Genomic DNA, 13,173 nt, shown 5'->3' with positions numbered 1-13,173 from the left:
AAGCTTCTTTAAAAACAAAATCACCACAACGAAGTCACGTAACAGAGGGAAGTTGGGTGCTGTGAACTTTTTAACTATATCCCTAAGGAAAAAGTATCTTCACACCTGCTGTTGAAAACCTCTGAGAACTAGCCTGAGATTTCTTGAGAAGTTAACAAACTTCCCTGGATGAAAGCTAGAGCAGATTATGTTTGCACCCTACTTTGAATCAAAAGGAGCAAGTAGCATTCACTGGGGACTGCAAAAGATCAGTTACGAGTGGGACTCGACATACAAGGTTTCTCCTAAAGTGAAGTCATCCTTCGTATGTACTAGATAGTATGCTAGCTGACCAAGTTTGGGTTTCTAGGTAAGTACTATCTTATAAACATGGAAGACATGCCTGCAGTTAGACACTTGCATGCAGTTTGCATTAATGTTAGTGGTCTGGTAGAAAAATGTATGTCCAGACTTAAAAGCTGTTCATATGGCTACTTAAGATAACTGTTATAAATAAGTTCTCAATCTTTGTTCTGCTTTCAGAATTATTTTGAAATAACTTGTAACAGAATGATATTTTGTGGTTGAATGCAACCAAATCACCAGCCATCAAAAATCTGGCTATACTGACTGACAGTGAAAGAGGGATCATATTGCATCTAGTAACTAACAGCTGATTTATACATAATTCATAAGCTGAACTATTCATTGTTCCCTGATTTAAGTTACAAAGCAGTGAGTTGCTAAGTAAGGTAGTCGCATCCCTCCTTTCTGTTGTTCTTGTCTGTTTTGCACAAATATTTTGCATTTGGGTTCATACATTGTTTCTATTTTTGTTTGTTTATAACACTTTCATTTTTATTTAGTGCTTCTGAAGCAGCTTCAGCAGAGTGAAATGTTCTCTTTTATCTGTGAGGATTCTGTTGATTTCAGTGAGATGTACTGAAGACAAGTTTAGAGAGATCTGGTCTTTCCCCCTCAAAAACGATGCCTCCCTCAGTGGCTTTGCAAGGGCCATTTCAGTTGTCTGGTTTTTGGGGTTCACTGAAGTTACTGTCTTAAACTTAGTTTTACTTGTTTGTTTATATTTGTTTATATAATGTAGATGTATATGTGTGCTTATCTGTAAAGAAAGAAGTGTTTTTTATCGCTGATTATATTTTCAGGCCTACAATAGAAGGCAGTGTTTCAGAAGTTGAGATAATTTCGCAACAAGTGGAAGAAGAGACCAAAAGCATTGCTCCTGTACAGCTTGTGAATTTTGCCTATCGAGATCTCCCATTAGCCGCACTTGATCTGTCTGTGGCTGGGTCCCAGCTTTTGTCAAATTTGGATGAGGAGTACCAAAGAGAAGGGTAAGTGCAAAGGACAGAATTTAATGTTCTAGTGTTATGTTATAGGAATTTCACAGCCTGAAAAAAAATATATATAAAAAAAAAAAAGTCCAGCTGGAGAAGAGCAGCCAGCCAGTTGTCCTTAAACTCATTTTAAAACCACTGTCTCAGAATGGAAATGACTTCTCTGAATATAACTGATCAATGCTGGTTTGGGGCTCTTTGAAATTACATAATTCATAGCAGCTACTCGACCACAGTCTGGAAACTTTCTGTCAGACAGAGGAAAGTAGACTAAGCCTTATCAGACAAGCAGAACAGCCTGGTGAAAGCTCTTCATTTGAGGGGTTTCAGGAGGCTTTCAAGATAACAAAGGGTTAACTACTGTGATTCTTTTATGTCACTGTACATCTCCTGACCGAAAGATAGTGACTTAGTGCTGCTAATTCCAGAACAGATCGTTACTTTTCGCAGAATAATTTGTACTGTGTAGTTTGCTTATGTGAGAACATGGTCATTGATGGTATCAGCATATTACCCTTTGTTTTTGTAGAACAACTGCTCCAGTTTTATTGAACGAAAGATCTTAACCAGTTCATAACATTTGCTCAAGCATAACCCAGTGTAAGCTTATGTAGCATTGTTATTCTGCAGAACATAAGAAGTTGTCCTTATGCCTGATTCAGGCTTTAAGTGGCTGTAGGTGGGCTCTTGTGCTAATTTTTTCATGAAAGTGTTGGGTCAATTGGAAAGAATCTACAGCTAGGCAGTGAGAATGATGAGAGGTGAAGAAAACCTGCTGTTAGAGGACTGATGGAAGGAACAGTTTGCATTTCACATGAAGAGACTTTGGGGGAAATTATAAGGGACTTCTCAGTGAGGAAGTGAAGTCTGTTCCATCTCCATGGAGTGTAGAGCAAGAAGTGAAGAGCTTGAATAGCAGCAAGGAAGAGAAGAATAAGGTTAGCAAAGTGCTGGGATAGACTAAAGTGCTGGGTGTGCGTGGGGAAGAGGGGAGTAGAATTGCAATAGCTTAAAGAAAAAGCTATTACTATTAAAGAAAAAGCTATTTTCTTTAGTCTTAAAGAAAACACAGCTGTCAGGAACGTGAATGTGAACAGTGTAGTTCAATGTCTGTTGGCACAGAGGTTCAGTGAGTGCTTGTGCTTAGCCCCTCTGATTCTGTGATTACTACGCATGGTGTGTTACACTGGATGTATATACATGTATACTCCACTGTTGGTAAGAACCATCTAAAAGCACTTCACAGAAACCCATACAGAGCCATGATGAAGACATTAATAAGCCTCCAATTATTGGTGGCTGAATGTGTTTTAACATGTGCTCAGAAATCAGTAAAGAGACCTGCTTGATCTCTGCTCAGCAGGTATTCTGTATGGTAGTCAGGAAGGAGTACAGAGGAAAGACTCTTGCCTTTAATTTCTTTCCAAATTAGACTTTGTGAGACATCTCCAGAAAGTTGTTACTCCAAACAAGGGGAAATACATTTCAAGTAGGTTATGTAAGTACGGTACAACTGTAACATAAAATAGCCTGCATAGCAAAAGAGGCACTTGAAAATTAATTTGAGTATGCAGGTGTAACCCTCAGGATATTTTGGTGCTAAGTAAATACTAGTTTTGTTCAAATATGCATTTTAATAGATTTTTATGATCTGAAACTCCATTCTTCACTGTGCCAAAGTGCACAGATTTCTCTATGTGACTTTTTGAGCAGCCTTGCAGTCTAAGCGTGGAAATAGACTTATCATTCTTTTCCTCAGCAGAGATCCCTTCCTTCACACAGACTTCTTTTGTGGCTTTATTGCTCTGAATAGAAATAAGCAGGTGCCATCCAGACTGCCCAGCTGTAGAGGGGATTCTGTGAAGAAAATTCAGAGCTTTAGTTTGTATATCTCAGTGCATTTTGGCTGAGTAAGTTCCACTGAGTCCTAGGGCTGCATCTTCCTTGTAGGAAAGGCTCCTTCTTTCTTTCAGAAGCGCTGATTGCAGCTGAGATCCTGTGAAATTTAGGAGCAGAGTCAAGCTCAAGAAGGCCCTAAGCAACAGTAAAATTCTGTCCCCGTACGACCTCATGGCTTGTTTGGGAATATGTCTGGTTTTACAAGAGTGCTTTAATTCCATTCTAGTGGCCTTGTTAGATGTGGCTGACTCACTTCTCTTCCACCTGGGTAGGAAGGATACATGGTGAGTCAGATCAGCCTGGTACAGGACCTGCCAGCTTCCTCTCCCTCATATTTGGAGAGAATGATGTGGGAATGGCAGTGCAGGAAGTGACAGAAAATGTTTAAGTCCTTGTATTTTCTGCAAGTATCCATATTCATGACTGTGAAGCTCTGTGCCCCCACCACTTCTGTACAGGTTGCAAGTGGAGATACCAGAAGGTAGAGCTAATGCTGGAGAGTACTAAAAGGGGATGTTGGCCTCATCTTTGTCTCATGGCAGTTTGCCTTTATCACAGACCTCCAAATGTTACCTGCTACATACTTTTGCCTGAGAATTGCAGGGAAGGTGCCAGCCTCTCTGACCTGCATATATTCTGTATGGCTCTGTTGGTCTCGATCTGTAGCCAACCTAGACAAACTGTACTTACTCAAATTGCAAGGCTCTGAGTAGGAAAGTCTGGTGCATGCCCCCTTCTTGGGAAGATGCAATAAGAAAATGGTAGGGATTTGGGAAATACTGGGTGGTGTCACAAGCTGCATCTGTCTGTTGATGGGATGCTTTTATTTATCTGAGAGATTTTCTCTCAATAAACCCAATATTAATAGGCAAGCAGGAGCAGGTGGGTGATAGCTCAGCTCTCCTTGTGTGCCTGGAAACTCTCAGATGGCATCAGACCAGCTACCTCTCACACAAGAAATGGGGGGGGGGGGGGGGGGGAGGGAGGGAAGAGAAAGGAAAAGTAAACAGAAAATCATGATCTGTCTTTTATTAGGCAGATCATATGTAAACTGACATCCCATGGCTTTAAAGATACTGGAATCAAAGCCTTATTTAGTGCAGTTTGATGTTGCTTTGCTCTATTGTATCAAATGCTCAGGGCAGGCAGTTTCCATCTCTCAATGTTACCAAAGGAATTATGTAGGAAGTTTGAGCTATTTCCATGAGAAATTCAGTTTACAACTATGCTCCATGCACTAAGCAACAAAGAAAGGACTGCAGATTTTATGACACAAAGTCAATCCCTGAAATACACCTGTAAGTAGTAAAAGTGTAACTATAAGGCAGGAAAAAACCTTTCTCTGGCTGGCATTGCCCTCCTCGCAGTCAGAAGCAGTGAGCTGCCTGTGGTCTCTGCACGCTGCAGTGTGGGGTAGGGGGGCTGCTGTATCTGCCTTGCTTCCTAGCTGCAGCGAGGCTGCTGTGCCCCGCATTAATGCAACCGGGGTTCTGCCTTTTCAGGAAAAGCACGTGTTCTGATGAATGCCAGCAGTCCGTAACTAAAACAGTTTTAATTTTATGTGACTGTAATGATTTGTGTTTACAAAGGTCTGTCTCCTCCATGCAGCAGAGCCCTGTGAATAAATAGTAGCCTGGTTCTCAGAACCGATATGAGAATGATGTTTGTTACTCATTAGTCCTGCTTACCTGCCTTGCAGATAACTCATTTAACTGTCCTTAGATACTGCTGCTCTGTGATGCGCTCCATGATTAACTCCAAAACTGTGCCTTGGGTGCCCAGACCACCATTCATTTCTAACATATCTACAACAGATTAGATGATATATGTATACCAAAAGCAGATTTTCTTTGTGTCTGTGAATTTAATGGAGAGTCTATGTCTGCACTGAGCTCAGTTTGCATGAAAAGAGCATAATCACCCAGAAAGCTAAGGAACTTTTTCAATGTTATTAACTCTAAGTGCCACTCTTAATTTCTTTGTTGTCAAGTGTTCTGTCCTCCAAAAAAAATACTTTCCTCTGTTTCTGCATCAATGGCCAATAAAAGCAATGGAGAACAGTTTGGAAATTGTCTACATGTAGATTGTGGTATGCACTAGCTTTTCTTCCCATATTTTCTTTAGACGCCAGTTAGGAGGTATCATTCATAATAACCTATAAAAGAATTTACAGTCAGTTGTGTGATAGACTGTATTGTTGGTGAAGTAATAAGCAGTTAGGCAGTGAACCTCTCTCAGTAAAGATCTATGTTTGGTTCTGGTTGGGAAGCAAGGGGAGGGAGGTACACCAATTTTCAATTACGTTGCATTTGTTTTGGGTTGCAGTTCCTGAGTTTCTGTACGCTAAACAACTTTGAAACATGAAGATGCTTTCAAATGTGGTGTTTTACATCAACAGCTGTAAAGGTTTGGAGTTGATACAGTTAATATGATTCACTTGACATTAACATCATGCCATTGTAATTTAATCATTTATGATCATGCCTTAGGGTTGTTTGATCCCAGCTTTCTTTTCCTTCCCAGAAAGTGAAGGAAACAGTTGGAATAGCTGGGAAAATAAATGATGTGTGAAGGGATAGAGAGAGAAATAAGAAAGAAGGAAAACCAAAACTGACCAGAGAACACAGAGATGCACGGTTTCAAAAGTTAACACGGGAAAGATTCCTGCAAGCTTATCATTTCAAATTGGTAGAAAGCTGTCCTTGATGAATCTATTCATCCATTCTGGGAAAAAAGAACGTCTGTTCCTTTGATCTATCTTCTGTAATTGCATCCAGTGTATGCCATTATTTCTGGTTTTCATATTCACACTTTAGTTTTTATTTTGATCTCTTTGAGGGTTTTTACTTATATTTTCTGCAAGGCTTACAGGTGTTTAAACAATTGAACTCAAATGGATTAAGTTCCTATGTTTCCTTTGTTTTCTGCTTTTCTTGTCTTCATCTGGAAGCATACTTAAAGTACAGTCCCTTTTCTGAAAGGTCCTGTGCACCTCATGAAGACCCTGGAGCACACCATATCGATACGTGGTGAATAATCAGGTCCAAGCTAGAGATAAGGTGCAAGGGTTTTGGATGGCAGAACCATTTCCTATAGTGAACAAGCTCCTTGTATTTACAAAAGCAGCTTCTTTAAACTTATTTTACATGCTGTAGTGCTGATTTGTCCTCTATGTGGTACTGTATCACTGCTGCTGCACGCAGGTGCTCTGGTCCAAAATCAAGACCTGCACTGCAGCACAAAGTGAGCATTTGGTGCTACAGAGTTTGAGAGGTGCCCAGCTCTTCACTAGAGCATGCATGAAATGTTGGGCTGTGTTAAAGGATGTTCAGTGATTTAGAAACTTCCTTTTCTACTACAGATCCTTTTAAGCATTTATATTTGTAAAGGTTGTCATCTTCAATAGCTTGTTACTGTGTTTATCCTAGTACCTAAAGCCTTTGACTCTGTTCCCCTAATGTCGTTCATCAGTAATGCCAATTGATAGAAGGAATGCCTATTATAAATAAATGTATCTAGCTTAGTGGTTTACAAACTTTTTAGGGTTGTCAATTTTTTTTATTTTTTTTTCCCAACAGAACTTACTTTTTCTAGGTACTTTTTGTGGATAGAAATGTAGTAGATGTAGCCCACAGACCACTGTTTGCAAAAGACTTTTGGAGAGTGGAAGTGATGTGGATTTGACTTATCTGGTTTACAACTGGGAATAATTGTCTAACTTGAAGAGGATGTGGCTTGGTGTAACTGAAAGATGGATGAGCAATTGGATAAAGGAGAAATGTGGAAAAGAGGACTATTAGTCTAGAAGGAGAGCTAAGTGCTGAGCAGCAGTGTAAAAACAAACCAAATGTTAGAATTTGTAAGGAAAGGAGTAGAGAGTAAAACAGTACATCATTGTGGATCTCTCTAAATCCAAGCTTTGCCCACATCTTGAACATGAGTGTGTAGTTCTGGTCCCTGTCAAAAAGGACATGGTAGATAAAAAAAAAAAAAAAAAAAAAAAAAAAAAAAAAAAAAAATGGAAAAGATTTAAAGGAAAACAGTGATCCAAGATGTAGAACAACTTTGGTTGGAGAAATGACTCCATAAGCTAGGGCTCTTCAGTCTGGAAAAGCCCTAGGTAGAGCAGGTAGATGTGAGGTTTGACTGAGATTGTGGAATCGGTGACACAGACTTTAAAGTGTGACAGCCCCCCCCTCAATCCAAGTGCCAGGGTACTTTACTGGAGTAAGGTGCTTTTGAAAACAAACAAAAAGGTGGTTGGTACTGTACCTAGGGGGCAGTAGATGTGTGGAAATACTTGTTAAAGGATCTGTGGCTTCTAATAGCTTATGTGACTGTAGGGAGAGTTTGGACAAGTCTGTGGAAAAGGAATTCAGTGAAGGTTACTAAGTAGAGGCCTAGAAACCACATCTGGCTCAGTAAGTCCTCCAGCTGAGAATAGCTGGATGCTGGGAGAGCTTGAACAGGAAGTATATCTATTTGCCTTGTTCGTGTTTATCTTGAGACATCTGCTCCAGGCCTCCACTGGAGACATCAAACCTCTCTTCTGATCTCATGTGGCTGTTCTTGTGCTTCTTAAAGGTTGGTTTTAAGTCTGATGTTAATATTTCAGTAAAGAACTTTAGCATAAAACAAAGCCTAATAAGCAACTTTCTAATGAGAGGAGTAATTACGGGATGCCTGTGAGCAAATGGTGTCATGTATCTATGAAGAAGGCAGAAACGAGCCTAGGAGCATCAAGTAAGATACTTCAGGGAGAGCTGGGAAGCATTCATGTAATTAAACCTATTCCAGAGTATTATGTACCATTCATCTTGTCTGTATTCTCACAAGGGCAGTCAGAAAAACTGAGTGTCTGTGTTACAAAAAGCACACACTTCTTTGACTAAAGTAAATGAGGAGATGTCACTGCTGTATATAAATGCACTGCAGACAAAATGCCAGCAAGGGAAAAGAGCTAACTGTCCTAAAGTACAAGACTGGCATGAGAACAGATATGTATAAACTGGCCATGGGTGAGTTTAGGTTGAAGGCTGGAGGAATCTTTCTGGAGTTGCTCAAGGCCTCCAGCTGCTATTTGCGGCCTCCTGTGAGGCTCTGCTGTCTGTTTTGTCTCAGCCAGATTTTGTGTTGTTATTTAACCTTTCTGTGTTTCACTTACTTCCTGACCATGGCCTTTCTGCTCCTACAGATAGTGATTTGGATCTCATCCATCCGTCTGTTTTCTAATCATATCTGTCTTGTGAGATGCAAACACTTGCTGCTGAGCCAAAAAAAAGGCAGGGTAAGGTATAATACAGATTTGGGGGGATTTATTTCCAAGACCAGAAAATAGAAACAGTGACAGCTGTTAACAGCTTGAACAAATTGTTTGTAGTGGTTCCTTACCAAAGAAATGTGTTAAACCTTTCCCAGTTTTGCCTTATGTTCTTTTCTCCAAGCTGTTTATTAAGAATACTAGCAGTGATGGTGACAGATTGGTTTTCCACAAAGCCATGTGTTGAAAGTATCTTTAAAAAGAATTACCCCTGGTAAAATTCCACTACATATTTAAATTTCCCATAACAAAACTTTAGTCATCAACTGAGATATTCCAATTCTAGTGCATTTATTTACTTCACCCAGGTATTGCAAGACAGGTGAATGATGCTCCTACTATATAGAGTAGCTGAGATACCTGAAGAACCTGACTGAAGTCATGCAGTAATGTTGTCCCAAGTGACATTTTGCGTGTATCTTAAACAGTGCCTGGCATCAACAGGCAACACAGTCAGGACACTAACAGAAGCTGTATTTGTCCTCTGAACAAAATAACAGTTTTGTTGTTGTTGTTGTTGTTTTTTTTTTAACATATAGAAACCATATGGTTTCTCTATAATCTCTAGATAAATTTATGAGCTGTATAATTTAACTTTTATTATTCTGGAATATATTTGTGGCTGAATTTCTAGTGTAAACTCTAAACTTAGCATTGCTCCGTAGTATTAGAGGAGAAATGGCCAGGATTTGGAATGTAAATTTAAACCTACTCTAATTCTGGTATGGATTTGTTTTCCTCAAATACCAGATTCCTTATCCGCTGGCTAGACAAACCTTATACATCAGGAGAAAGAGATACTCTAGTAAGACAGGCTAAAGAGTTAAAGGAGATGAAAAGATCTTTATACTAGGATCCAGTGTGGTTTGTGTGTCACTAGGTTTATCTAAGATACATTTCTAGCATTTCTAGCACAGTTCCTTTTATTATTTATATCTCTTCTTTACAGGAGGTAAGAAGAAGAAGAAGAAAAAAAAAAAAAAACTAGGCAAGATCACTCCATTATACAATTGTGTAGAAGTAGCAGGAGCAATGAGCTATCCTTCCAGCACCCAGCAAAAAAACACACGCAGTGTTCCTTTTTTAGAGCACGATGTAATCATCTGTGTCAGTGGATTTAGAGGACTTGGAGGAGATCTGTGAAGAGCTTGTTTGCTAGGCAGTGATGTGAAGGTGCTAATGTCCATTCACAGGACAAGCTTTAAATAAATGTACCTTGGTGTAGTGAATTAAAATATGAAACTGGAGGTGGTTTTCTAGGGCTTAATTTTCAAACATTTTTGCATCTTTGAAATCAAATTATATATTTTGTGAGTGTTATGTAGGTGTAAGCATGCAGGTGATCTGCACTTGGTCTCTTAAAATTGTTGCTTTTTCAGTCATAAGCTGATAGTTTCATTCAGAAGCTTTTTGGAATTGGTGGGATACTGCTGCTGCACAGACAGAGGAGTAACTCTGCATTCCGTAGCAGTTCTAGGAGTAACGATGAGCTTGAACAAAGATTATCATGGCTGCATGTAAAGCATGCTGAGAATCACAGGTGATTTACTCTTGGTGGTATGTTTGGTGTATTTGCAAATCTTGACTACATGGAGTTTTTAAAGGAATGTTTTTAGGCCCTCTACTGATCATTCTGAGAATAGGACAGAGGAAAAGCTACCCTGCAGTGTTAAAATGCTGGCAAAACAGATCTTTTTGGAAAAGAGAAGATAAATGTAAGAAGGGAATAGGACTAAAAACTTTTCTAATTAAACAGGGCCATACCCTCACATTATTTTTGGAAATACATCAGAAAACAAACAAACAAAAACCAACAAAAATACCAGCTGCAGTACAGACGGGCTCTCCTGTTTTGAGAGGGAGTCAAATAGAATCCGTTAAAAAATCAAGATTGCATGAAGGCTTTATTCCAGTCTCCATTTTTCCCTTACATTTAAAAAAATGCATATTTAAAATCCAGTGCATCTTGTATTTTTTAGTTCTTTATGATTGTTTTATCTTGCAATATTTTTTTTCTGGCAATGTTTGAGAGAAAAGCAACTTTGAGTACTGCTTCAGGTTAGAACCTTAATGCAATTGAACTAAGGGCAAGTTCCAGATAGTAACACCTGCCAAATCTTCTTGGAGGTTTTGAGAGTCAATTGAGAAGGTCTTTTAAGGGTAGGTAATCAGGCAGCTCTGTGTACAAGTATCTAGCTGATACACTCAGTTCAGAGAAGCTGCTTGAAAGTGCCAAGTCTCCGAGCACTGTTTAGCATCTCTACTTTCTCCCCCATTTTTAAGTGTGGCTATGTCAGGGAATGTTTTGTGATGTTTTTCTGTTTGTTTGTAACAGGAGTTGGTGTATCTAGAGCTATTTATGTGGAATTGCTCAGTATCTTGCATGCCGCTGATTTCTGCATATTGACGTTTTAGTTCAGACAGCGTGGTTACCTCATTACAGCTCGCGTGCTTGCAATTATAGCTGAGCCAGTAATTCACGCCAGCTCTTTATTAGTTAATGCGTGTTTACAGGGCTTTGAAAATAGTGTCAAAACTTCCAGAGCTGGGCCAGTACAAGAACATTACAAAACACTGCGATGAGAAATTATATGATAAATACTATGTCAAAGTTAAGCTATGGGAGAATTTTAAGAGGAAAAAAAGGCAGCAGGATGGGCTTTTGGACCTCATATGATTACTAATATGTTTCTGAATTTCTATGATTCCTAATACAAGTGTTTTCAAAAGAAAAAGCAGATTTTTTAATTATTTTTTTTAACAACCGCTTTGAAAAATGTGGATCTGCATTAGCACAGCACTGGTATGACATTTATTGTTTCATCAGCTTCCTCCCAGAGCTCTCATCCTCACAGCTGTAAGTCACCAGGAATTCTTGCAGTTTCTCTCTCTAGAACATGCAAGTTTTCTTGTGAAATTCAGCTACTGGTTTTGGTTGAAGCTGCTGATTCCTAAGTTCTGACAGCCTTGCTGTATCCCATGGGCATATACTGCCAGCTACTAAGGGAAGTGCGAACCAGGAATGAGAGAAGATTTCTGCAAAGGTTAAATGGTTCTAGCAATTGGCAGTTGGGAATTGTAGTGAATGATCTGCACTCTTAATTGGGCAGTGGTTATTAACTGGTACTAAAACCAACTATCATAGTTTTTGCTACAGATCTAAGCTGGTTCTCATACTAGAACAGGGATAAGATGCAAGACAATAAAATTCAATGCCCAGAAAGCTCTTATAAAGCTTCATTACCTTCTAACGAAATAGCAGAGTCCTGCTATGTCTTGATAGCCACAGGTAAATGATTGCAGCATGTATGTCAATATAAAAGTGCATGAAAAATAGTGAGGCAGTAAGAGAAGCATGTATGGTAATTAAGGTTGCATAACTCAGTGCCTTGGAAGGCTCTTGAGCACTGATATGCTCAGGAGGGTTGGAGAACCTCACTGAAGTTGCGACACGTGATCCCCAGAGTGAAGTGTTGGCTGTTACAGGTGTGATTAGCCATGCTTATTAAATCAGATGGTGCAGTTGACAGATGTAACCAGGATTTATCAGTGTACCAATTTGGAAAATAGCCCAACCTTAGTAAAGAAACCAACAAAAGTGCATTTAGCAAAGTCTATATACAATATTGATGAGTGTATCCATAACAGCAGAAGTTGTCATTTTGAGTCCACTGCTCATTAGCGCTCTTTCTTTTTCACTTCTTCTTCTTTTCTTTTCCTTTCTTTTCCTTTTTTTCCTTTTTTTGTTTTTTGTTTTTTTTTCCTCTTAATTTTCTTTCCTTAGATCTAACTGGCTAAAACCATGCTGTGGGAGACGAGCAGCTGTGTGGCAGGTATTTTTGCTCAGTGCAAGTCTCAACAGTTTCCTGGTAGCCTGTGTAGTGTTGGTGGTGATTCTTCTGACTCTGGAACTCCTAATAGATATAAAGCTTCTCCAGTGTGAGTAGGAGGATTATTATTATTTTTTTTTTCATTTTAATGAAATAAAGGCTTAACTTGCTGGGAGGTTTTTAAAGGGTGGGGAAGTTGGTGGGGATTTTTTTTTTCCTACCATGTAAATGATTAGTAGGCTAGGAGAGAACTGTGTTTGTGGAACCCTGGTATAGTGAAGTCAGCCCCTCCCCTGTTTTGCTGACCAAATTCAGTATAGGACACATTTTCAGAGGATACAAGCAGAGTGTACATGCAGATATCTGCACATATGTCATTAGTATGTGAAAAGGTCTGTCCTTCAGGACAGCCACATTCTGTATGCAAAGAAGAAGGTCATCAGTGTATCGTTAATCTCCCTGCTACTTGTCACATGTATGTGGATGGATACGATGAACTTGCTAGGGTACTTGATGCCATCATATTATTAACTTAATATACTAAGGTGGGTAGGAATTGCAATTACAGTTTTCTATTTTGTGAACAGAAATGATGTAGATTGGCATTCTACTCTGCTAATATACAGTGAGTCAAATAATAGCTTCAATGGAGTTTTGCTATATCTGAATTCTCTGAACTCACTCTACACAGGTTCCACAGTGCTATTTTTCATGCTGTTGTTTTGCTTCCCGATTCATCTTTTTTTTTTTTCTTTTACTGCTGTTTTACTCCATTCCTTTCTTTCTT

The 13,173-nt window shown here is 39.2% G+C and overlaps 1 protein-coding gene across 7 annotated transcripts in view; it reads left to right on the top strand.

The window, feature by feature from the left end:
• TMEM266 (transmembrane protein 266) overlaps positions 1–13,173 on the top strand; it is a 77,742-nt gene that overhangs the window by 26,457 nt on the left and 38,112 nt on the right. For 6 of the 7 annotated variants that reach the window (XM_068695871.1, XM_068695867.1, XM_068695866.1 and 3 more), the window contains 2 exons: positions 1,146–1,334; positions 12,341–12,495. In XM_068695871.1, the coding sequence (XP_068551972.1) occupies positions 1,146–1,334; positions 12,341–12,495 (344 nt within the window). Of the gene's footprint in view, positions 1–1,145; positions 1,335–12,340; positions 12,496–13,173 lie in introns of those variants that run through there. The other variant, XM_068695873.1, reaches the window with a different exon arrangement.

Source organism: Anas acuta, chromosome 12 (assembly GCF_963932015.1).
Source record: "Anas acuta chromosome 12, bAnaAcu1.1, whole genome shotgun sequence".
In the NCBI taxonomy this organism is placed as follows: Eukaryota; Metazoa; Chordata; class Aves; order Anseriformes; family Anatidae; genus Anas; species Anas acuta.
The sequence above is the reverse complement of the archived record's forward strand: the minus strand, read 5'-3'. Positions and strand labels throughout refer to the sequence as shown.